The 24,173-nt window shown below is 42.8% G+C and overlaps 1 protein-coding gene and 1 pseudogene across 6 annotated transcripts in view; both read right to left on the bottom strand.

The window, feature by feature from the left end:
* Positions 1–10,482, bottom strand: part of TTF2 (transcription termination factor 2) — a 44,346-nt gene extending 33,864 nt beyond the window's left edge. For all 6 annotated transcript variants that reach the window (XR_011073573.1, XR_011073574.1, XR_011073575.1 and 3 more), the window contains exons 1-3: positions 10,428–10,482; positions 10,246–10,348; positions 7,831–7,917 (exon numbers count right to left, since the gene is read on the bottom strand). Coding sequence is in view for 1 of the 6 variants with exons in the window: in XM_068540584.1 (XP_068396685.1) it covers positions 7,831–7,917; positions 10,246–10,348; positions 10,428–10,455 (218 nt within the window). In the remaining 5 variants the exon portion in view is untranslated. The remainder of the gene's footprint in view (positions 1–7,830; positions 7,918–10,245; positions 10,349–10,427) is intronic.
* An 8,916-nt stretch (positions 10,483–19,398) lies between these two features.
* On the bottom strand, positions 19,399–20,534 carry LOC137761245 (WW domain binding protein 1-like pseudogene; annotated as a pseudogene).
* Positions 20,535–24,173: the final 3,639 nt, after the last annotated feature.

The following is a 24,173-nucleotide window of genomic DNA, read 5'->3' as shown; positions in this document are numbered from 1 at the left end:
GTCCTACAGGTCCCTCCACACCTAGTTCAAGACACACCTCCTTTGCAAGGTTTTCCCATATCCCCTGCCCTGTTCATTCATTGTACTGCTTCTGTATTTTTGTTGTATATAGTTGTATTACACTTGTATCTGCCTGTCTGCCCAACTATATTTTCAGCAACCAGAAGGCTATAACCATATATGATCTCTTCATTCCTAACTAAGCCTCGCCTTTTGTACATAATAGTTAAGTATTGCTGAATTAAACAGAACCAACTGATTTTTTTCCTTACCCCAAATGACTTCTCAAAAACATGTAATCAGTTAAAAAAGAGCTTTTAAAATACATATTTTAATTGTTTAAATAGGTAATATACTCAATCAAAAAGTGTAAAATGGCAGTGAAAAGCACCCCCTCCTCATATGTTCCGTTCACATCCCTCCCAAGTAACCATTTCCATTAATTTTTTGTTTGCCTTTCCAGAGATGGTTTTAATGCATATTCAGATCAATATAATATTTTATTTCTTCCTTCTCTACTCAAGGTACTAAATACCTTGCTTGTTTCTTTATTTTATTTTAAACCTAACAATGTCTTGGAGATTTTTCTATAAAAACATATACATAAAGGACTTCCTTATATATAAATTTTTTTTTTTTTCCTACAGCTGCACAGTTTTTTACACAGCTGCAGTTTTCCACTATATGGATGTCCCATTATTTATTTAACCAGACCCTCTTGATGGGGACAGTTTGGTTGTTTCCAATTCTTTCCTATTAAAAGCAATATCACAACGAATAACCTTTTGTATATGTCATTTCACATGTGTTTTAATATATCCGTAAGGCAACTATCTATATCTCATACTGTGGATTAGAGCCTTCTCTGTTTTTCTTCATCAATTAGCTTCTAGGTTTTATTTATTAGTTCTCTTTTTGCTGCTTTCTAACTCATTAAATTTAAGTTTTACCTGCGCTAACTCCTTCTTTCTGCTTTCTTTCCGTTTAATTTCTTGTTCTTTTTCAAACTTCTTAAATTAGTCCTGTGATATACAACAGGAATCACAACAGTCTGAGTCCTAACTCAAAAACAAATCCTGAGCAGGTCACGACCCCTCAACGCCATACTTCGCTTGGACGTAGAAGCAAAGATAACAAGCCCCAAATGGACAAGTATTCCATAAAAGTCAAGTTAAAAAGAAAACAGGACCAGCCCCTCTCATACGAACTCACAATTTTCCCATTCAAGCTCACAATTTTAAAAAACATGTACTGGTCTCTAATTTATCTTACTGCAATAGGATACTATATTGAACATATAGTTCTGAAAATTTCTGAAATGCCTTGAATGCATAAAAATTCAAAGTACTGGCTACTATTAGGGAGTACTATGACTTACAAAATAAGTCAAGAACAAATTCCTGATGTTGTTGAAAGTGTATCAAGTACTTGAAACCTTTACTGAAAGAATATTTTATAGTATCTGTTTTAAAGCCCACGCCTCAAAGACTTTCAGAAGAAGGGCAAGATTTGGAGAAAGAGGGAAGAAAATAACACACACTGAGCATCAACTATGTGCTAGGCACAGTGCAAGAAATGCTTCTACTTACATTTTTAGTAAAATCAATCTGGGCGGGCTTCTCTGCTTTTAGGATAAAAAGTTTGTTACATTTATTAAACTGTAAATCAACAGAGAAAGCAGTGGAAATATATTCTCATAGAGAAAGCAAATACTGATTCCACTATGAAAAAAGAGCATAATTTCTACAGTATATTCATTAATTATTTTCCAGGACATAGGTTATGAACAATAATGATGAAGAAACCAGCAAGAGGTCATTCAAGGCCAAATCCAAGTCTCAGTTCCTCCACTTTCTCGGTAACCTTCATCAGCCTTAATCTCCTACTGTTAGTCTTACAGTCACAGAAGCATCTGGCACTTGAACACATCCAATATAGCACTCTAACGTGCAGATCAGACTGCTCGCCAACCTCCGTGTGTCCCTTATCCCAATTGTGTCACAGGGACCTTAGAAATATGGGTTCACATCTATATATGCAGCAATGGAGAAACATAAAGCTGGATTTCTACCTCATTCTTTTACACAAAAATTCAAGATGGAACAAAAATGTAAAGAATGAAACTGTAGGACTTCCCTGGTGGCACAGTGGTTAAGAATCCACCTGCTAATGCAGGGGACACGGGTTCAAGCCCTGGTCTGGGGAGATCCGACATGCCGCGGAGCAACTAAGCCCGTGCGCCACAACTACTGAGCCTGCGCTCGAGAGCCCGTGAGCCACAACTACTGAGCCCGTGTGCCACAACTACTGAATCCCGCGCGCCTAGAGCCTGTGCTCTGCAAAAAGAGAAGCCACCACAATGAGAAGCCCGCGCACCACAACGAAGAGTAGCCCCTGCTCGCCACAACTAGAGAAAGCCCGCACGCAGCAACAAAAACCCAACGCAGCCAAAAATAAATAAGTAAATAAATTTATTAAAAATTTAAAAAAAGTGAAACTGTAAATGTTCTAGGAAAAAAATGGAGATGAATATTTTTGTAATCCTGAAGTGAAAAGGGAATGACAAAATCCTGCAGCTGAGAGAGAAAGGATTTAGTAATTTGACTACATAAAAGTATTAAACTTCCATATAGTAAAAATACTATAGTTGAAATTATAAGACAAAAGGCAAACTGGGGAAAGTAATTGCTACACATATTACAAAGGGTTAATATCCTCTCCATACAAGGATTACTTCTATGATACAGCACAGTGCACGACACTCTACAGCACCTAGTAAAAGTCCTGGCTTTATTGAGTGGAGTTCTTCGTGGGTTGCTGGGCCTGAGGTCCTTCTGCATGGGCCTGGTTCATGCCCAAATGCCTCTCTGCCATCAGCCTAGATAATCATCATTGGGTTAAATAATCTGCATGTCAATTCTATCCAGTAACCAACCACACAAGGAGTTCCCTAGACATGCAAAGATTCAAGTTGTATGAAAAATGAAGTATTTTGAACATCCCACTACAACCAGTTATTTAAAGAACTAAAATAACTGGTTGGTTTTACCCAACTACAGACAAAAGAATATTACCATCTATTTTGACCCCATATCCTTGAGAATAAAAGCTAAAAGAGGGAGAGAGAGGGGAGAGAACATGAACTCAGGAGCTGGATGACAATGTCCAACATCTGTATATCAACGTGTGCCACATCATTAACGTCAAAGCAAGGGTTGTTCCCTCTGGTTCTACTGAGGGACTATCATAGTTTTCTTTAATGCCCATAAACTGGGCATTAAAAATGCCCATGGCTGAAGGGTCAGTCAAACGCTGGTGAGTGGTACCATCTGGTGTTTAGTTAGAGAACTACACACAAAAGCAGCTTTACTCCAAGGTAACAAAAATGGGCATCTTAGTCCTACTTTGGTTTATACCTCCCCTGCATTACTCTGCTACACCTGTCGCCTAGCTAGGTTGAGCGTTAAACATAATGGTATTAATTCAAGCATGTAAAGTACTTTAAGATCCTGAAAAGAAAACCCAGTTTTGGGGAAGAAAAGGCTGTACTCCCTGACATCATTCTCCAGAGTATAGGGGTTCTGGCTAAATGCCTTACTGTCTGCTAAGGAAGTCATCATCCATAGACACATTACCTATTTCTTTTTAAATTTCCAGCCTGTACCACCTATCAGGGTACTTGTTGGATTTTTTGCTTTTTTTGCTTTGTTTTTATTTTGTTGTGTGTTGTAGAACTGTATTTTATTTGTCCTAAAACAAGCTTTTTAAAGCTCTAGTAAGTACCTCCTAATAAGTGTTCTAGATTTGGACTAAAAGAAATACATTCAAGCATTATTTTTCTATTTTTAAAACAATGATCACCTCTCAGCCTCATCTACCTAGTGTGAAGAATATTAGAGACAAGTTCTCAAACTTCTGTCTTCAGCTTAGACCTTTCTTCGGAGCTGCCCACTCACTTTGCTAGCTGGTTTCATACATACATAAGACACAATGAGTCCAAAGCTGCATGTGTTAGCCATCCTCTACTGATGTTACCTTTCCTTCCTTGTCTTGCTTAATGGTAAACTCAAAATCCATAAACCCAACTAGGCAACCATTTCCTGAGCACTGACCACGTGCCAAATGCCAGACTAAGTGCACCACACACACGGCCTCAGTGAACCCTCACAACCCAGTGAAATCGGGGCTACCATGACCACTGTCCCAGCTGAGTAAAATGAGGAAAGAACATGCTTAAACGTGCTTAAACACCCTACCAGGAAGTGTGCCATATCCATTTCAGCAAGTGTCCTCCAGTCTAAGTGTACCCAACTCCACTGCCAGGGCTTCAATCCAAACCCATCTTTCACTTAGAGAAGGTGGGTGTGCCTGGAGTTGGTTAGACCTAGGCTCAAATCCCAGCAATGCCACATCATAACCATGGCACCTCAGATTCCTTTTCTAACCTCTCTAAATGTTTCCTCATCTGTCTATACAACAGGGATATTGAAACCTCTCACAGCAGATTCTATGAAGATAAGAGGTAAAGAACATGCCACGTAGTAGGCATTCAATAGCAGCTATTAGTTCAGTGGGCTCCGTGCCTCCACTGCCTTCACTTCCTAATCTAACTTCAATAGTTCTTCTTTTAATGCAAATTGAATGAAAAATTCTTCGGCGTCTTCCTACCACATAGAACAATATCTCCGTATGATTCAGGGCCCCCAGTAGTATGTAAAGGAGAACATCCTAACTTCATGTGCTAGAGGCTTACTGGCACCACTGTACTAGTAGAAAACAACAGAAAAGTGAATTTTTTAAAAATTCCATTTATAGGAAATTCCCTGGCGGTTGAGTGGTTAGGACTCTGCACTTTCACTGCCGATGGCCAGGGTTCAATCTCTGGTCGGGGAACTAAGATCCCGCAAACCGCATGGTGCAGCCAAAAAAAAAAAAACTCCATTTATAACAGTGTCAAAAAACATTAACACTGAGGACTAAATTTAACCAAAAGGGTATAGTACTCTATAATGAGAACTATTCCATAATGCTGAAAGAAATTTTAAAAGTCATAAATAAATAATATACCACGCTCATGAACTGGAAGATCAATACTGATGTCAGTTCTCCCCAAACTGATCTATATAGGTTCAATGAAATCCCAACTGAGTTTTCTGAGGAAATTTTAAAAGTCGAGTCTACATTTTATATGGAAATGTAAAGGACCTAGAATAGCCAATCTTGAAAAGGAAAGTTGGATTCACACGATCTTATCTGATCGTGTCAGGATAGGCAAATAGATCAATGGAAGAGCTTAGCAAGTCCAAAAATAGACCCACACGTGGTGGTCAACCGATTTTTCAACAAAGGTGCCAAGCTTTTCCATGGGGAAAGGAAAGCCTTCAAAAAATGGTGCTGAAACAATTGAATCACATTCATTCATTACTATATGAAAAATTAAATGAACCTCAATTTGAATCTCATGAGGTACCCCAAATTACTGATAATATGAGGTAGAGTATAGACTAAACAAAAAAGCCATTAAAAAAAAACTATAAAACTTCTAGAAGAAACCACTAGAGAACTTTATGATCTTGAGGTAGGCAAAGATTTCTCAGAGAACACAAAAAGCACAGACCATAAAAAAATGATAAATTGGACTTCATAAAATGAAAAACTTCTGCTCCTCAAAAGATAGTCAAGAAAATGAAAGCCACAGATTGGGAGAAAACATTCACAATCCATATATCTGCCAAAGGACCTGTACAGAGAATACATAAAGAACTCTCTCAACTCAATAACGAAAGACAACACAATTTTAAAAATAGGCAAAAATCCCCCAAAGTTATGCTGTATGATTCCATGTATGTAACATTTTGAAATGACAAAATTTTAGAGCTGGAGATCAGGTTCATGATTGGCAGGGGTGAACAGGGGGAAATGAGGAAGGTGGGTGTGGTTATAAAAGGGCAACAAGAAGGATCCTCTGGTAATGGAACCACTCAATATCTTGACTGTTGTAATGAATATACAAAACTACACTTGATAAAGTTGTATAGAACTAAATGTATATGTACACACACAAATTAGTACAAGTAAAACTATCTTTACAAATGAGATCAGTGGATTATCAATATCAATATCCTAGTTATGATATTATACTAAATTTTGCAAAATGTTACCATTAGGTAAAGTCTACAGAGGATCCCTCTGTACTATCAATATTTCTTTTAATTGCTTGTGACTACAATTATCTCATTTAAAAATTTCAATTGAAAAAATGGGCAAAAATTTTAAACAGATACTCCATCAAAGAAGATATACAGAAATGGCAAAAAACCACATGAAACAAAATGGTTTTCATAAATGGTATTAAAAATGGTATTCATAAAATGGAATTCAATCCGTCAATAATAAAGAATGAACTACTGGGGACTTCCCTGGTGGCGCAGTGATTAAGAATCCGCCTGCCAATGCAGGACACATGGGTTCGATCCCTGGTCTGGGAAGATCCCACATGCCGCAGAGCAACTAAGCCCATGCGCCACAACTACTGAGCCTGTGCTCTAGAGCCCGCGAGCCACAACTACTGAGCCTGCACGCCACAACTACTGAAGACTGCACGCCCTACAGCCCGTGCTCTGCAACAAAGAGAAGCCATCGCAATGAGAAGCCCACGCACCGCAATGAAGAGTAGCCCCTGCTCGCCACAACTAGAGAAAGCCCGTGTGCAGCAACGAAGACCCAATGCAGCCAATAAATAAATAAATAAATTCATTTTAAAAAAATGAATTACTGATACACACAACCACATGGATGAATCTCACAGATACTGTTACATAAAAGAAGCCAGATACTAAAGAATACATACAGTATAAATCAAAACAATGATTGGCTACAGTGGGTGGGGGGATTAACTAGAAGGGATCCAGTGGCACTTAATGGGGTAATGGAAGTAAATATTCTATATTTTGACTGGGATCTTGGTTATAAAGGATGGGTATATACCTTTCTCAAAACTCAACCGGTTGAACACTTAAAAGAACTGTGCATTTTACCGCATGCATAACTCAGTTAAGAAATATAGTAGTACAGGCAGTTTTCAGTTATGTAAAAATTGTGAAGATGGTACTTGAATGCCTATACTTGGGGGGAAAAATTTATCTAGAATATATAAATTCCAAACTGCACAGAATATCATATAAAAACATTACATCTGGCCCCTGCCTTCCTGGCCAGTCTTATCTTCTGAAGTCTCCACTTAAATATATGCTAAACTACCACTGAACCAAATGCTTGCAATTACTTCATGCCCCTGTACACTAACGCAGTATACTGATCTGTTAAATATGACCTCTTTTTTGCCCCTAGCGAATTCCTACTTATTTTTCAATACTCATGACAAATATCTGCCACCTATATAGACTTCTCTGCCCTTTCTCTGAGTTCCCATAGAAGGGAAACTAGCATTTATTGAGTACTTAACATACATTAGACATTTTTACACATTACCTCATTCTACTACCAGAATGAGAAAGTTGACAAGTTAGTACAAGTTAATGACCATTGGTGGGCTGATGTTAAATTGGCTACTTGAGAGCTGGAGAGGGGGAGAGGTAGAGCAGTTTATCCAGAAATTAACCAGAAGTCAGGCTTCTCACATTAACCAGTAGCTCAGAAGTTAGGAAGTGACAGCCCAAAAGATATTCAATATATATAGAAATACCGTTTGTTTTTTAATGACTTTTAAAGAATAGTCAATCCTAGGAAAACAGCTGACTGTAACCCCACCAGGCCAAGCAAAACAAAATAAAAAACAAATACACTTAGCTGTTCTTTTTGGACACTTACCTGTATTCTTTCTTGCCCTGTGATAGAAACAGACCCTGAAGCTCTACCACAAAGTCCTCATGCAATAAACAATGAGAAACAGGAATGCTAGAGGGAAAAAAAATTGAAATTTTGTTTTAGGAGGCAAAGAATAGAGGTCGGTATCCTAAAATTAAATCCAGAATATGGGTTTTAAACTTAAGGGTCCATGTATGACCTCTACTGGGTTTGTAAATCCCACACACTTTTATGTCTAGGTGCATTCCTCTGGGGAAAGGGCCCACAGCTTTCATCTTTTCTCATGCCCCCAAATAAAACATGACAGTAAATATACCTATCTTTTTCCTGAGGACTCAAGTTTAAAACGATACTGTGCTGTGTGACCACTATACTGCGATACCTCCAAGCTGTGAATTTTCCCCAGGTTCTTGCATCATCCTTTTTCCTGATAACCTGTTAGCTGTCACTCAGTGTTGTTGGCATGCGAACTCTGCAAACACACTCTACTAATTTGCTTCATGCTTGCTTGGCATAAGTTCAACTCCTCCCTTCCAACTTCTTATTATGAAAGAATTTATGTATAACATTTGAGAGTGAAGATCTAAAGTACTCTCACATGACCTGTGGCATTTTCTTTCTGCCTTTTTGCTTATATTCTGGTTACGAGACATTCCAAAGAGGTCGAATTTATCAAATAACCATCTTCATGTCAAATATTATTGTACTAGTTTGTATAGCAATATGTTCTTATAAATGGTACGCTATATAAGGGCATTTTTCTCTTCACTTAAAACCAAATGTTATGCTTCCATTAATGTTTAACTCCTACAAATCTGAATGTGCTTTAATGTCTCATGAAACTTGAGCTAGGTACTGAACCTAAGAAGCTCCATATAGATATCAGAAATTAAACAGTAAACTCTGACATAATGATACGGTGTTGATAGCTTGAGTATTTTTGTTTGGTACCTTCTATCTTAAGATTTAACACTGATTTAAATAGAGTCATTTTGTATTTAATTAAATTGGATCCCAGTAATTTCTTTCAAATGTAAAAACTTATTAGAAGGCTAAGAAAATATTTTCTCTAAAAATTTATTTTCTAAATCTGAAAAAGGGTAAAAATCTTCCACTTAGTTTCAAAGCATAACAAAAACACAAATCATCTAAATCATTTGGGGGAAACATGAGAAGTTAATATACGTGTTGAAAAAAATACTTTATTTTCTAGTATTGATATCCATTATGTGCCTTACGTATGTAGAAAAATACCTTTTCTAAACCAAGTTCAGTAGAGAGCAGGAAAAATGCATAATGATGTGACAGTTTAAAATTTCACATAGAAACTGTGGACACTTGGTACTGTGAAGACATTAACAAAACTTTATGAGAACAGTATTAACTTTCCTCACTTCAAAGAAGATGCTTAATATTTCTGGGTCTCAGCTTTCACCTTTGTAAAAAACTAGACTGCTGAATCAGATTTCTGATGTTTCTTTCAGCCTTAATCCCTAAAGTAATCTGTTTCTTTGGAATATCAATCTCACCACTTAAGTGCAGAGAATACTATTTTTAAAGGGGGCTGTTAATCTGACTACCAGAGTGTTTTAACTTCAAACATTTAAAAACCAGTTGGAGGGCTTCCCTGGGCTTCCCTGGTGGCGCAGTGGTTAAGAATCCGCCTGCCAATGCAGGGGACACGGGTTCGAGCCCTGGTCCGCGAAGATCCCACATCCCGCGGAGCAACTAAGCCTGTGCACCACAACTACTGAGCCTATGCTCTAGAGCCCGAGAGCCACAACTACTGAGCCTATGCGCCACAACTACTGAAGCCCACGTGCCTAGAGCCCGTGCTCCGCAACAAGAGAAGCCACCGCAATGAGGAGCCTGCGCACTGCAACGAAGAGGAGCCCCCGCTCTCTGCAACTAGAGAAAGCCCGCGTGCAGCAACGAAGACCCAACGCAGCCAAAAATAAATAAATAAATAAAATTTTAAAAATAAATAAAAACCAGTTCGGCCTAAAACTAGTGCAAAGCTGGCGCCAATTAATTTCTGCTATGCCTGTATGCCTCACTTAAATGGGAAGGGGGTAATGTTCAAGCAGGAGAAGGGAGGGTCAAGGCCTGACAGGTGAACAGAAACCCAGAACTGAAAAGGACCAGAAGGATCCAGATGTAGCCCATCCTCCACGTTATAAGTGAGGGAATTGGCGGCCCAGAGAGGGAAAGTAACCAGCCTTGGGTCACACAGGAAGCAATGGCGGAGCGTGTCCCTAACATGCCACTCTTTCCTGGGATTACCAACTACTTAAAGGGCCCTGGCTCCGCAGACCAGGGGTCCCAGCTCTCCTAGTCCTTGTGGGAAGCGGGGAGCCGGAGACTTCTCCTGGGAGGCCACGCGCAGTCGCAGGGAATCGTGCCCAGCTCGAGACCTACTCGGTGGCCCGCACGAAGCTGCATGTGTCCGCCCGGCACACGTAGAAGCTCTTTCCTTTATTCGGGCCATCTCGGACGCCGGTCTTCAGAATACATAAGGTCCCTGAGGAGAGAAGGTCGACAATGATTACGCCACGCTAGGCTGACAGACCCCGAAGACCCCTAGGACCCTGACCTCCTACCGTGCTGCGGACACCCAACTACTTCCATCCCGCTGCTTCTTTCCTCTTTCCCGAAACCACCCCCACCCACAACGCCTGCTTCCGCCTTTTACTCCGCCCCCCTCATTCAGGAACCAATCGTCACCCACCTCCTGTAGTCTTAACCCCCATAATTCACCGCCGCGGCCTTAGCCCCACCCACCCCAGCTACTATCGGTTAATCAGACGGGAAGTGTGCTCACCTGCTACCAAATCACAGCCGCCCTAGTCTCGCGGCGCGCCGAAATCAAAAATGAGGCGAGGGGGCGGAGGGGGGAACCTGGTCTGGCTGGTGGGGCGTGGCTGGTGCTAGAGGGAGGCTTGGGGGCTGGCAGGGCTTCCCGGACGAGGGAAGCTTTGCTTTGCAGGTCCTGGAAGACGAAAGAACGGGACTGTGAGCGGGGCGACTCTAGCGTATATTCATTTAAGATCTAGAGGCGGCCCTAGAGGAAACAGACGTTACAAATTCCTCTGCATAGAAAGCCGCCTTCTCCCGGAGTCCAAGAGCGCCTGGAGCTTCGCGGTCATCTGCGAGCCGGGGCCTGGCGCTAGTGGGCGCCCTGCCTCCGCGAGGGGTCACTGGGGAGGGGAGGAGTCCCTGAGAAGGGGCCACCGCAGGAGGAGGCACTGGATTTGCAATTTAGGGGCGAGGGGCGGGGCGCGAGTGAGGGCCGATGGGGCGTCCTTTAAAGCTGCGGGGTGAACTGGCAAGTCTATCGTAGAGCAGGCATAAAGACTAGGGCTAGGGCTTCCCTGGTGGCGCAGTGGTTGAGAATCCGCCTGCCAATGCAGGGGAGACGGGTTCGAGCCCTGGTCTGGGAAGAGCCCACATGCCGCGGAGCAACTGGGCCCGTGAGCCACAACCACTGAGCCTGCGCGTCTGGAGCCTGTGCTCCGGAACAAGAGAGGCCACGATAGTGAGAGGCCCGCGCACCGCGATGAAGAGTGGCCCCCGCTTGCCGCAACTAGAGAAAGCCCTCGCACAGAAACGAAGACCCAACACAGCCAAAAATAAAAAAAAAAAAAAAAAAAAAAAGACTAGGGCTACACAACACAAAGCGCTAACCCATACATGTCTCTCTTGACAACCTGGTGACATGGGCAGCATTTTAAGAACCCCCGACACTCATAGAAGTTTGAGTGACTCACCTGAGGTCAGAGAATTAGCGAGTGGGCCGTCTGCCGACGGGTGCCCACGGGACAGCGCAGCTGCCTCCTCTGTGTACTGAATTTTCTCTAGGCGCTCAGGAGACCTGAGTTAGAAATGTCAAAGTGGAAACAACAGGAGAAATAGATTGCCTTTGGTGAAAGGGAGTTTTATTTTGCACTTTGTATTGTCAGACTTTTTCTACTAGTATGCTTTTTGTAATATTAAAAATCGAGGGTGAAGTTAAAAGAAAGGGGACTATTTGATATCGTAATCAGATCTCTTAGTCAACAAAAAGGGAGGAATAGAAATTAGAGACTTATTGCAAGAAAGATGGCTTCGTCTTAAAACTACTGAGGACCATATGTCCAGACATATGGCGTGTGCAACTGTACTTATGGAGACCGTAGGACAGGAAATCTGCAAATTCTAGGAAATCTGGGCTATATAATAAATGTAAATGTCCTAGGGGTTCCAGAGGAGGGGAGACAAACCTGAGGTATCATTTATTTTTTAAATAGATTTTATTTATTTATTTATTTATTTATTTATTTATTTATTTATTTATTTATTTATTTATGGCTGCGTTGGATCTTCGTTGCTGCACGCGGGCTTTCTCTAGTTTCGGCAAGTGGGGGCTACTCTTCGTTGTGGTGCGCCAGCTTCTCATTATGATGGCTTCTCTTGGCTTCTCTTGTTGCAGAGCACGGGCTCTAGAAGCACAGGCTCAGTAGTTGTGGCTCACGGGCTTAGTTGCTCCGTGGCATGTGGAATGTTCTCGGACCAGGGATCGAACCCGTGTCCCCTGAACTGGCAGGCGGATTCTTAACCACTGCGCCACCAGGGAAGCCCCAAGGTATCATTTATTAATTAAATGAGTCCTTATTAAATAGCTTTCTGTGTGCCCAATGTGGACCAGGTGCTTCAGAAATATACAATTCATTTTTTCATATACAAAGTTTAAGATGACTATTCTAACCACAAAGAGTTTGCTCAGTATTTGGAGGAGACAGAACTAGCACATATTGAACACTTAAATAACAATGTAAAATAGTATTTAAATGTCAAGATGAGTGGAGTTAGCAGTAAACTCTGTAGGACTAGATAAAGATGTGTCTGGAAGCAAAGTGCAATTAGTTTATACATAACTATCCCTTCTGAAACACCTACAGATAAATGTAGAGACAGGAAAGGAGCAAAAAACAAATAAATAAAGAGGCATTTTCATTATTCCCAGATTGTAATTCTCGCATTGAGAGTTTTTTATGCACATTTTTAATAGATGCTGTGTTAAGAGAAGAGGACCGTGCATACTGGATTTGCAGGAAAAGGGGCATGATAGTTTAATTATTTCTTGAATAATATCTTTTTGAAACAAATAAGACAAAATTGGGGCCTCTTAAATACCCCATTGAGGAGGAAGCTCTTCCTCTGCAAGTATTCAAGCCAGTATCAGGTCCAACCCCATGAAAGTGTGCACAGCCAAATCACAGAAAGGGGAAATATTTCTCCCATAAATTTGGGATATGCTAGAACAAAATGTTTAAGCTCTGGACAGTTTGTCCCACTTAATCATATTTATAAGAGTGAAAACACAAACAAGTTTTTTTGTGAAAGGTGGCCATAATGTTGGCATAAACTATAGTGAATTATACAATATACACTTTTCAAAATACATACATTAGTGTGTATATATTAACTTATTTTTAATTTATATCCTTAATTAGCCTGTAGACTCTTGGAGAGCCCTTTGGACACGATGTGCTTTATGGACCCCTATTTTGAGTAAAGTTGAGACTTTGTTTTTCTTTAAAACTTGATTGATTCAAAATGAATGGCTAGACTAGGTCCTAGAGCTAGATGGTTTAAATCCACAGGTTAATGAGCCAATACATTCTTTCTGTATGGGGCTGGTCAAACGTAAAGTATGTGATGGAACTGTTCTAAAACTGGATCGTAGTAATGGCTGCACAGCTATATACATTTCCTAAGACTCAGGGCACTGTACACTTTAAATAGGTGAATTCTATGGTGTCTAAATTATCCTTCAATAAAGCTGTTAAAGACAAAGATACACTGTATAAGCAATGCCAAAACATCTGCATGGAAAATAAAACCTAAGATCAATCACCTAGATGTTTTGACATCCTAAGGAAATTAATGGATGAAGGAGTAAATAGTAGAAACCCTTTAGTTTTAGATGGTATTAATCCTTAAGCAGAATGGTTCACTGACTTGTGGAATAAAATCCAGAGTGGAGCAAACACTCATTTTAATTCTTGGGGAAATGAAACAGTTGTATTTTATCTGGTCAGAATTGTGCTGGCTGGCATATATTAAACATGACAGGCATCCATAAGATACTGGTGGTGAGAGCATCAGCTAGAAGTCACCCCTTGACATCCCTGTCACTGTCTGGATTGTTTTAAAATAATCAGCAATTCCAAATTTCAAGTTATTTGTAAAATTCCAAGTTCTATGCAACCTTTACCTTTACTCCTTATTTTAAAAATGAAATTGTCCGAATATGTTTTTCCAATTAGCTGATAATCTAAGTATATTTTGAATTTATATCCTTCTGGGTTTTTGCTAATTGCTTTGGGGTGGGGAGTGGTAACTAATTTTAAACAGTAGATAAAGGATTTTTTGTCCCCATGAGGCACATTATTACTATAGGGAAACATCACTGTAGCCTAACTTCTGAGGTATATTTTGAGATAAGTGCTTTTACACGCATTCTTACATGTAGTTCTCACAGGTACCCTGGCAGTGGGTATTCCTCTATCCCCATTTTAAAGAATAGGACACCAAGGTTTAGAGTAGTTAAGGAGCTTGCCCCAAGGCCATGCTATTAGCCACTTCCTTACGAGCCTCTCCTTGAACTTTGGAACCAGAAGATTAATGTTTTCCTGGCTCAAAGTCAGAAAGCTGACACTGGACAGATCAGGGACTGGAAGCCATTTTGGGGGGACTCCCAATCCAGTTCTTGCCACCACAGTGTTTTTAGGAAGCATAAATTATTCAGTGATTCATTTAGGTATTTAACCTACACATAACCAAGCATTCAGATATTTCTGTTATACAGACGTGGCTCAACAAATCCAAGATAAAAAAACAAACCAAGTCCTGCCATTTTATAAATGATCACTAGGTAGCAGCATATTAACATAAAAGCCAAACACAAGGTCCACCTTTTCTGCTGTTTTCATTCTTTTTATTTAACAGTATGTAATGGTAATTCGATTTCATTTTATTTTGTGCCTTTCAAATATATGACCATTTTAAACTTTGATAAAGGCACAGTCAGGATGAGAATATAGTAAAGACAAATCTGGTTATAAATGGAAAAGTGAAGAGAGTTTACAAATTCTTTTGTTGTACCATATTTTGTATTACGTTCCAAATGTCACTGGTCTTAAAATATTATCCCCAAAATGGTTCAAATCAGGCCCTCCTTCATCCACTTTTCTTTTTTGGTAAGTGTACGATTCAATACTTTTTTAGTAAATTTATAAAGTTGTGCAACCATCACCACAATCTAGTTTTAGAACATTTCCATCATCCCCCAAAACTTCCCTCAAAACTGTATGTAGTCAGTTCCCACTAACACCCCCAGCACCAAGGCCACCACTGATCTGCTTTCTGTATTTATAAGTATGCCTTTTGGGACATTTCTTATAAATGGAGTATACAATATGTAGTCCATTGCCTCTGTCTCCTTTCATTTAGCATAATGTTTTGAGGTTCATCCGTGTTGTAGTGTATATCAGTGTTTCAATCATTTTATTGCTGAATGGTATTCCATTATATTTGGATTGTTTTCCCTTGGGGTTTACTAGGAATCATGTTGTTATGAACATTAACAAGTCTTTATATAGACTTTTTTTTTTCCATTTCTCTTGGATAGATACCCTAAGAGGAATTGCTGGTCAGGTGGTAAGTTTATGTGTAAATTTTTAAGGAGTTACCAGCTGTTTTCCAAAGTGACTGTACCATTTTACATTCCCAAGAGCAACATATAAAGGTTCCAGGTTCTCCACATCCTTACCAACACTTGTTATTGTCTGTCTTTTATTATAGTCATTCTAGCAGCTGTGAAGTGATAGCTCAGCTTGGTTTTAATGTGCATTTCCTAACGACTATTGATGTTGAGCTCCTCTTCATGCGCTTATTAGCCACCATCTTCCTCTTTTTTTTTTTTTAATAAATTTATTTATTTATTTATTTATTTATGGCTGTGTTGGGTCTTCGTTTCTGTGCAAGGGCTTTCTCCAGTTGCGGCAAGTGCGGGCCACTCTTCATCGCGGTGCACAGGCCTCTCACTATCGCGGCCTCTCTTGTTGCAGAGCACAAGCTCCAGACGCGCAGGCTCAGTAGTTGTGGCTCACAGGCCTAGCCGCTCCGCGGCATGTGGAATCTTCCCGGACCGGGGCACGAACCCGTGTCCCCTGCATTGGCAGGTGGATTCCTAACCACTGCGCCACCAGGGAAGCCCCCATCTTCCTCTTTTATAATGGTCTTGAAAGGCCTTTTCCTTTAAAGGTTTGTATGAAACTTAAACTAAAACCTAAGCAAAATTGACATTAATTGTTATTAACTCAAGGAGATCAAATAAATATTAACGTATAATGTTAATGTTTGTAGAATGTTAAGTAATAGGATTGCATATATACTATAATTATAGTGCTTTGAAAAATGTTTTTAACAACAAACTATTAACTCCTTTTAATCGAAGTATAGTTGATGTATAATAATATTATACAAATTACAGGTGTACAATATAGTGATTCACAATTTTTAAAGGTTATACTCTATTTATAGTAATTATAAAATATTGGCTATATTCCCCGTGTTGTACAATATATCCTTGTAGCTTATTTTATACCTAATAGTTTGTACCTCTTACTCCCCACCCCTATATTGCCCCTCCCCCCTTCCCTCTTTCCACTGGTAACTCCTAGTTTGTTCTCTATATCTGTGAGTCTGCTTCTTTTTTCTTTTTTTCGGGGATCGATTTTATTTGGGCTTCTCACAGTGGTTAGAGCCACTCTGTCTTCAGAACAATCACAGCACAGGAAATGCATCACCGAGACTGCACAGAAAAGTCTGACCAGCTGAATGTTATTGCTTAAAATACACACATTCGCAATAACTGACAAAGGGTGAAGTGCCTCACAGGGGAACGTGTTAGCATTTGCAAATCTTCCGACTGTAGCACCAAACCCTCGACCAACCCCTTTCTTCTTATTCACCTGGAATACCAGACTCCCTCAAATCTCCCCGGCGCCCTCCCGAGTCCTTCAGCTCCCTACTTCCGTCTTTCGTCATGCAGGGCAGCTTCATGTAGCAGGGGCCAGACTGTGACTCTGGACTCGAGCCCAGCTCCACCGGCTGCGTTTTCTTCTTCTCACGCCTTTCGCGTTGGATGCGGCAGTGAACTCAGCAGTAAACACGTGGACCAGGTCCCCACTCTGACTGGAGAAGGAATCCTGAGAGGGCCAGAATCCATCCCTTCAACCAGTTAACTCAAGCAGGGTTCATTTTGGTAAAACTTGATCTCCTTTGAGACACTTCAGTGAGTTGTTTGGGATAAAAACAAAAAACAAAAAAAAGGTGGCAGGAAAGGCATCTGAGGGCTTCTGGCACACTCCTGCCCACTCTCGCCACATTCCGGCCACGCGCTGGACCTCAGCAGAGGGAGGTAAGCCCTACGACACTGTGGAGGCCGCCAAACCCTCCTGGCAATTCTGGGCAGGGCTGATGTCTGGGCCACCGCCAGTCCGAGCTTGACACTGAAGATCCAGTCCAGCTTCTGAGGTTCCACCCTGGCCTTCTGTCCCGAGCGGTTGTGGACACCCCCGGGGGCTGACGCCAAGGGCCAGGAGCAGCCGAGGGAGGCAGGCAGGCTCAGAGCACGTTTCCGTTTACAGGGAGCAGAACGCAGGCCTCCGAGTGTCCAGGAGCAATGTGCAATTTGCAGTGATGGGTAGAGTAAAACCTCTACTTGGAGCACAGCATCTCTGGCAAACGTGGGGACTGCCGCCGATAGCGCTGCTGAGTACACCCAAGTGCACAGTCAGACGTTTGCTCAGCGAACAGTAAATGCGTAAAATAAATTACCTTGAGAGGGCCGCGCCTGCTCCAAGCGTGTGGGTAACGTGAGCAGAGTGGCTGCCGTTCAAAGCGTATTCACAGGAAAACAGGGCTGGGGGCTCACACACAACGGACAGACACACACAGGTTATCCGAAAAGTCGCTGTATACAGACTGCACTTTGTTCAACATGGATTTTGGTTTTGTGGACTCCAAACTCAGACACTCGTTCACCTCACAGCCTTGGATTTCTCTATATTGTGTGTATGTGTATATATCAATGCCTAGTCTGAATGTCATCATTCAAGAGTGGGAGGAGAACCAAACTCTTCATATGAACAGGGCTGGACAGGGAATGTTAGTTTAGGCAGTTTGCTTTCTCCATTCAGATTATTCTTGTCAAAGCTCAACTGGTTTTTGAAGCCAAACTACAGTAATAAGGATCCTGTGGTCCTTCAGGATGGCTGCCTTCACCCTTCTACGTGGGCCACTTAGACACTTTACATAGGCTACAAAAATTAGTTACCCCACTCAAGGGGGCGCAGAGCAGGGAAAGGGCACGAAAACCACAGATAACCAAGGCATTTTTTTCCAAACGGTCCGTCTGAAAAAATAAACAAATAAACAAAACAGCTTATTCAGAATCAAGAGAAAATACTGTGTGAGAGTCAGGCTGCGGGACCGCCCTTTCTCAGGACCCACAGTTTCCTCATTTGTTCGTAGAGAACAGTGAGACATGAAGGCCGGCAGATGTGTGCTTGGGATGAGGGAGGGTACTGGTCACCTGTGGGCACAGATCAAAGGGCAGAGATGCGGAAAGCTGCACCTCTATCCACTGCCACAGCGCAGGGCCTCCTGCTCACCTGCAGAAGTTCCAGAGATAGCCCCCGCCCAAGCCTGCACACAAAACATCTCCTTCTGTCTCAACTGTAGCCAGGATTCTTTGAAGGCCAAGTTGGGAAAAAGCCACAAATTTTCCTTTTCCAAAACAGAATTCTTGCCTGCCCACTGGTCAAGTTCTTATTTTCAGCTCGCTTTTGTTGTTGTTTTTTTTTAAAAAAAGGAAAAAAACCAAGAGAAGGCAGGTGTAATCTTCCACACTGAACCAATCCGCAGCCAGCCAGGACCTGCTGGGAAGGGGCCCCTCCAGGATGCATCGTGCCACCTCGATCTCATCACCTGGAATTTGAGAGCACAAGCCCTTTACCAACCCACCACGAAACCGCCGGTCAGCTCTCATCCTCCCACAGGAGGGGCCCAACTCCAGCTCCGGAGACACTGACAGTGAGAAGCGACAATCCCTGGACCTCCGGGGGCTTCACCCAGGGCTGAGAACTGCCACCTCTTTCGGACTGAGACGCTGCGAGGTTCTTGTAATCTCACACCAGAACATGAATCCACTCCATCACCAAGAGTCACCTCAGGGCACAGTCTCACCCCCTCCTTGGGGGCTTCTGAAACACACATCTCTCTGACCCAAGCAGGTAGTGACACGTGACTTGAAAAGAGGTAAAGGGGGACGGGGTGGGGTATGAGGAATGAGTCACAGGACAACTTCTTGGCCTTCCACGACACTGTGTTTCTATGGGGGGTGAGGCACCCACACCCCAAACTGTACCTGGAGATGCAGGAAAATGCAGGAGCGGGGGGGGGGGGGGAGGGGTGGGGCGGAAAGGAACACAGTCACTTAATGCTTCTCTCATGGTTCCCTACCCTGGTTGCGTCGCCAAGTTCTCGGGCGCAGGCAGGGCCTGCTCTAGCTGGGGGAGCTGCTGCTCTGGGAGTTTGGGGAGTCCTGCTCGTTGATGGTGTTCAGCAGCAGGCAGGCAGGCAGCCGCGGCAGGTGGGGGCGCCCGGGCTCCCGGGCCTGCTCCTCCGAGGGCTGGCAGAGCCCTTCCTCCTCGTCGCCAGGAGGCCGCACGTGGCAGCTGCGGCAGAAGTCCAGGGGTCCTTCCAGAGCATCGTCGATGAGCACGTTGAACTCTCTGAGGTCGTCATCATGGTGGCCCCGGTTGCGCACACACACCTCGGTGCCCGAGTCACCTGTGAAGCGGCGATGTCTGCCGGGCGTCTTGTCTTTGCTGTCGGGGAGGGCGCCGCCCTGTTCGGAGTTGCACCCTTTCAGCAGCTCCTCCTTACATTCGGAATCCTTGTCCAGGAAGGCCCCGGGGTCCACCTCCCCCAGGCCAGCCACAGAGCCGCTGGGCTCCATCCCGGGGGCTTTGGCGGCTGCTGGGGCTGCTGGCATGTCGGAGGGCTCAGGGTCAGCGATGCTCGGGGGTCGCGTGCTGCTTCTGCTGGGCCCGACAAGGGGCTGCTCGGAGCCCCCTGGGAGCCCCTGGTGAGATCGGCCACACGGTAGGCAGTAGGCCTGTAGGGCCACACTGCAAGCAGCTGCTGCTGCTGGAGCTGGAAGGCACTGTATGGGGTGGGGAGGAGTTGGAGGTCAGTTCCACTTCCTCATAAAGAGGTAGTAAACAGTTCGGCAAAAACCTGAAATAAAATGGCAGCGCTGAGTAATTGCGGGCTTCCCGGTAGGCGATCAGGTGGATTTCATGTTGCCGCTGTTGGGCCTGAAGGCGGTGCTTGGCTCGGCGGTGGTGGCGCACGCAGCAGCAGCTCAGGAGGATGATGATGGTCCACACGAGCCAGAAGCACCAGAGTTCATAGTAGTAGCTGCAGCGCTGAGACTGTCCACAGCAGTGTCCTGTGTCACAGATGTAGCTTTGATTGTTGGGACCCACGCAGGTTTCCTTATCCTGCAGGGGTTCAGCCCTGGCTGACAGGGGCCTGGGCAGCGCCTGGAGGAGCAGGAGCTCCATGCCACCCGGGAGCCTCCTCCTCTCCATCCCCCTCCCGCTCCTCCGCCACGGCACGGTCACCTCCCTCCTCCTCCTCCCTCTCCTCCTCTTCCCTCTTCTTCCTTCTTCCTGCTTCTTGTTTGTTATATTCACTAGTTTGTTATATTTCTTATATTCCATATAAGTGAGATCAGGCAGTGTTTGTCTTTCTCTGACTTATTTCACTTAGAATAATGCCCTCCAGGTCCATCTATGATGCTGCAAATGGCAAAATTTCATTCTTTTTTATGGCTGAGTAGTATTCCATTGTGTGTGTGTGTGTGTGTGTGTGTGTGTGTGTGTGTGTGTGTGTGTGTAGATATATCTCATCTTCTTTTGACTTCTTTTAACAAACTATTAACTTTTAAGACTATACTCCATTTGTATACCTCTGAGAGGTTGGGTTGGGAGACCAGAGCAGGTTTCATTTTCTGCAATTCACGTGTATTGCTCTTACGACTTAAACAAAAATCTAATAAAGATATTAAAAGCAGATGCAAGGGAAAAATAACAGAAGACACGCACAAAATTAATAATAATGCCAATTAAGGTGGAAGGCTTACTGGTAGCTTTTTTCTCTTTTCCCCCATTTTTCTATACAGCCTGCAATGTTATTATACTATCAGTTGTAGGACCCACATCTCCACACCTCACCACAGCACCTCTTAAACTTGCTTAGTTCTCAATCTAGCTATTTAATGCTGACCTTCCTGTAATTAATCCTTTCTTGTGTTTTCTTAATTCATCCCATTTCCTTTTTGATATCGAATTTCAATTTTATAGCAAGATCTCTTTGCCCTTAACTCTATTCTAGTTATTTTGCTTAATTTTAACCTTATCCTCAACTCCAATTCCAAATATCACTGGAAGGAAAGGACACTTCTCACTTGTTTTGTAAAACGCTTGCCTCTTTAGAGATTAGATCACGTAGAGTCTCAAGGGCACTCGTGGATCTGTACTTGTTTTCTGGCAGTCACTCTGAGTTGCATTTCTTCTGGAAGGCCACAAATGACACAAGGGTAGATTCCAGGTTCTCAAGTTGAGAACGAATACACTGCCCAGTGCTTCAAAGCCCTCTACCATGATGTTTTGAGCCTCCCTAGGGGCTGGGCTCTTAAGAGCTGAGGAAACTCTGGCAGAGTTCTGGCTGGTTCTCCCTACATTTCCCTTCTGAGTTAACCTAGGTGCTGGAACAGAACAGCCTCTGTTTTCTGCTATTTTTCAGCACTAAAACGGTCTTAAAGAACTCATCAACCTTTTTATAACGTGAATCAGATTCTGTCTCTCCTTGCTTAAAACTCTTCAGTGGCTTTCTATTGAACTTAGGAAAAAAATGTAAATTCTCACCTTTGTTCGCACAGGGCGCCATGTGATCTGGCTCTGCCTACGTCTCCCTCTCACCTCTGCCATCCTGTTCCTTGCCTCCTGTGTTCCAGCTACCCTGACCTGCTTTCCCTTCCTCAGTGTGCCCAGCCTTGTCTTACCAAGGAGGCCTTTTTTCATGTTGTGCTTTCTGCTGGGAATGTTTCTCCTAGTTCTTTAAAAGCCTATCCCCTCACCCTTTAGGTCTCACTTAAGTATCCCCTCAGTGAGACTTTCCCTGACCATTTTATCTATGGAGGGCCTTCCTAATCTTTCTCTATCTCAGCACCCTGTTTGCGTTCTACATAGCATTTAGTTTATAGTAAGTTGTCGCTTACCTGTTGATTGTCTGTCTCCTCCATCGATTATATATGTAGGTGCCAAGAGAGCAGCTTATGTTTTGCTCACCACTCACTATACACACGGTGCGTAGAAATTCAATACATACCTTTTAAGTGAAATAAATTAAACCATAGAGTGGAAGGGACCCTCAAGTCACCTAGTGTGTCCTCCCGATCCACTCCACATCATCCCTAATGGGTCCAAGTTGGAAAATTCCTGTCACAGCAAATTCTCTATTTGGGTATCTCAAAATGTCAATTAATTCTAATGTATATTGAGCAGAAATCTATCTTTCTGTCTGAAACTTCCCTTTACTCGTCATCTGGAGTTACACATAAGACACTTAATTCTTTTCAATGTCACTTTCAAATATTTGAATATGACTATCTCATCCTCCCCACACTCTACACATATTCTCAAATTCCTCAGAGAAACGGCTCCAACTGCTTCAATTACTTCTCTCCTCGCCAGACCCCCTCATGGGCATTTTTCAATGAATGTTTGCTTAATTTGAGTCATCTCAAATAGAATTCAATATGAAGAATACTGTGAGATAATTATCCCCCTTTTTTTTTTTGGATATGACCACTTTATGTATGCAATATAAATCTGCCAAAATTTTTTCTCTCTCTTTTTTAACAAATGTTACGGTATGTAATATGTAATTTGGAATACGTAAATATATGGAATATATGGAATATGTAATATACGTAATTTGTAATACATGTATACGTAATATATGTAAATATATGTAATTTATATCAAGAGTGTAATCAACCAAAACCACTGCTTTCATTACTCATGCATGAACTCGTCTCCCTTACCTGGTGCATCTAATTGCTTGAACTTAACTATAGCTTCTATCTTCCATCTTGTTAGTTTTGATCCATCATTCTAACCTGTCTAGATCTCTTTGAATCTTGTTCCTGTCAGCTGACTTATTAGTGCTATCTCCTGGCTCTGTGTCAACGGAACACTTGACAAGCTTGCTCACTTTGATTTCATCCAAGTTGCCAGTAAAAATGCTGAACAAGGCAGACACATTAGCACAACCCGGAGAGCTCTCTTCCAGGTAAACATGGCACCTTGGTCATCACGCTTTGGGTGTTGTCATTCAGTCACACATGGAGTCTCATTAATGCCACGTTGCTCCTTCTTGTTCAAATACCTCACTGCAGGTCATGCATGCTCTATCTATATAGCTGTCCCTTGACGTCCCAGCCTGCAAAGCATGGCAGAAAAGGAAGTGAGGTGAATCTGGGTGATTTTTTTTTCTTGGTGAGCAGCACAGGCAGCAGCCTAGAAGCCTCAGGGGGATGTAGTTCTTCAGGATGAAGGCTCCCATTCAGTCACATCATCTCCTGTCTCATTGATTTGCCTCACAGCACCTGTCACTTCTCACATCTTATCTAATCTGCCATGCCCTTTTTCTCCCTCTTGGTCCTCTCTCAAGGTTTACATGCATTTGGATGAAGGCTAGGAAGTTTCTAAGGGAGCGGTTTGCTACAATCCAACAATGAGAAGAAGAGTTAATAATTCTTTTGATGAAGATCTGAGGCAGCCTTCCTGGGCAGCCCAGGACATCCCCTTCAAAAGATCTAGCTCTTCCTAGCTCTTCAGTTCTTCTTTAGTACTCTCTCACCTTCCCTTTCCTGGACTGACTTCCACCTTACTCTGAGCAGAAGTTGACAGACCTGTTTCCACACACAGTAGACAGAACTTGCTCTCTACTCTTCCGGAGAGACGGTGAGCCTTGCCGCAGTGCTGTGGGGCTGCTGCCTCTCCTGGCATCTGAAGGGTTTCTTCCTGAAAGCTTGTGGTCTTCTTCCTTCAGAAGCCACCGGCACCTGGTGCAGGGCATCAGAGAGACCCACCTGAGCCCAAGAGAAGAGCTTGGGTGGGGCCGGGGCTGTGAGCATCTTCTTTCTGTAGTTTGTGGCTTCA

The sequence above is a fragment of the Eschrichtius robustus genome, chromosome 3 (genome assembly GCF_028021215.1).
Source record: "Eschrichtius robustus isolate mEscRob2 chromosome 3, mEscRob2.pri, whole genome shotgun sequence".
Classification (NCBI taxonomy): Eukaryota; Metazoa; Chordata; class Mammalia; order Artiodactyla; family Eschrichtiidae; genus Eschrichtius; species Eschrichtius robustus.
The sequence above is the reverse complement of the archived record's forward strand: the minus strand, read 5'-3'. Positions and strand labels throughout refer to the sequence as shown.